A 2,214-nucleotide genomic window follows, 5' to 3' on the forward strand; every position below is an offset into this window, starting at 1 on the left:
AGACAACCCTAAATCATTCGTTTCACTTACGAAGCTCCCCCTTCACTCCATAACAACACCCCCTCATTAATCCCTAGTTGCTGAAATCTTAATTAACCACCCTATTTTATTTGTTTAATAGTGGAACCTAACTTTTTACATTACTAGGTAGTATCCCGCGCTTCACGCGACCTATTTTAATATTTTATGATTATAATTTAAGAAAAATTATATAATTTATATATGACCTTCAATATTTTCTCTTATAAATATTTTTTTCTCAAATTAAATATTTTTAGGTTTAACTTCAATGTTTTAAAATAAAATACATAAAAGTTTTAATTAAACTAATAACTGATATTTAATTATGCATGATCAACGTTTTATAAATAAACTTGTGAGTGGTGAAATATCATATTAATCAAAATAAAATTTATTCGAATAATACAACAATTAACATTAAGTTCTCAAATTATATCATTTCACAATACTTTATGTCTCAAATCAATTAATATATATTCAAAATGATGTGAACATAATTTTATGTAATTTTTAATTTTTTATGTATAACATGTGACATTTATCTATCAAACATATAGAGTTCAAACTCAACTTATTCAAATGTTTTGATTGTGTCTTGCATGTGATATGTGTCAAACATATCTATGAGAAATTTGCACCTTTTATTTTTTTAAACAATTATATATAATGATGTTTAAGAGTTTATTACATGTAAATATAATAGGTTAAACTTTCTCAAATATTATTTTTTGATGTTTAACTTCAAAATATTTAAAAGATAACATATAATATATTTAACTAAAAGTGATACGGAGTATTTGATTAGTCATAATCAATATTTTATATTTGACTCATACATATTTAATTAAAGATATTAAAGAAAAATGTAACGTGTTTTCTACTTTTACACGTCGTTTATAATACTTTTTTTTTTTTTGGCAGCTGTAAAATAAGGTACACCTAACTATCCATAGCCTTACATGCAAGACCATGTGCTCTTTTATTAAACGATCTAGGAATAAAACTAATAGCTAAACAATGAAAAAAAGCGGCAGCCTCAAAAACATCCTTTAGTAGCGCTTTAAGGAGATGATGCGTTCGTTCAATCCCAGCTAGCTGATAGACAATAGAAATGCAGTCCGTAGAGATCTCTAAGTGTCGTATGCCTTGTTCCTGAGCCCATAACATAACCGCTAACACCCCCAATCCCTCAGCTTGTAAAGGTGACTCCGCTCTAATCTTCCTCACCTCACTGCAACATCTTTGCCCATTCCCTAGTATACCCTCCCAACCAATCCCCGCTTTCTCAATCCCCCTCCATCCAACATCCACCATAACCCTTACATAGTCACAATTTCTTATTTTACCCACAATACAAATCGGTTTACTATCTCTGATCCACAGCATACTATCCGTTCTTGATATACCTGAGGAGACCATTGTAGTGAGTACTTCCTTATCACTTGTCTTCATCGCCTGATCTGCCGTCCCAACCAATTGCGCCCATAAATTATAGAACCTTAGTGGATGGAAGGTCAAACCTTGGAAGAGTATTTTATTCCGAATACTCCATAGGCACCAAATCATCGCCAAAAACCGGACCACCCGAGCATCTCCACCTTCCAATTTTCCTAAATACGAAATCCATTCAATTAGCCATTTCGTAATACACAAATGCGAGCCCAATTCAGCATGTATTCCGAGCTCTGAACAAGCCCATAATCTTCGTGACACAGGACAGTCACGAAATAAGTGTTCCATCGTTTCCATGCTCATATCGTTTGTCAAACATAGCTTGCAATTTGCGTCAAACCCAATATTCCTTTTCCTAAAATTATTTCCTACCGAAAGAGTGTTTGTTACAATTTTCCAGACCAGGATTTTCCATGTCTGAGGCCCCGGCAATTTCCATAATTTTCGCCTGCAAAACAAGCGTAAGTCCTCCCCTATTCTTGCCTTGTCTTTTTCCGATCCTCGACGATCCATAAAATCCTCAAACATAACACCATAGCCACTCTTTACACTATACTACACCTCATCCCTTATTTGCGAATTGCAAAAAGGCTTAGATAAAATTAAGTGTGCACTTTCTTCCTCAAAAATTTGTCTAACAAAAGCTTCATTCCAAGCTCTCCTCCCATCAGCCGTACTCATAGTCAAGTCCTTAACCGACATGTTCCTTAGCTCCACGAACTCCGCATCCAAAACGCGTAA

General features: G+C 33.9%; 1 protein-coding gene across 1 annotated transcript; it reads right to left on the minus strand.

The window, feature by feature from the left end:
* Positions 1-960: 960 nt before the first annotated feature.
* LOC141613979 (uncharacterized) lies at positions 961-1,986 on the minus strand. Its single transcript, XM_074432725.1, has one exon. It carries the CDS (start codon positions 1,984-1,986, stop codon positions 961-963), a length of 1,026 nt encoding a protein of 341 aa, XP_074288826.1.
* Positions 1,987-2,214: the final 228 nt, after the last annotated feature.

The sequence above is a fragment of the Silene latifolia genome, chromosome 11, assembly GCF_048544455.1.
Source record: "Silene latifolia isolate original U9 population chromosome 11, ASM4854445v1, whole genome shotgun sequence".
Classification (NCBI taxonomy): domain Eukaryota; kingdom Viridiplantae; phylum Streptophyta; class Magnoliopsida; order Caryophyllales; family Caryophyllaceae; genus Silene; species Silene latifolia.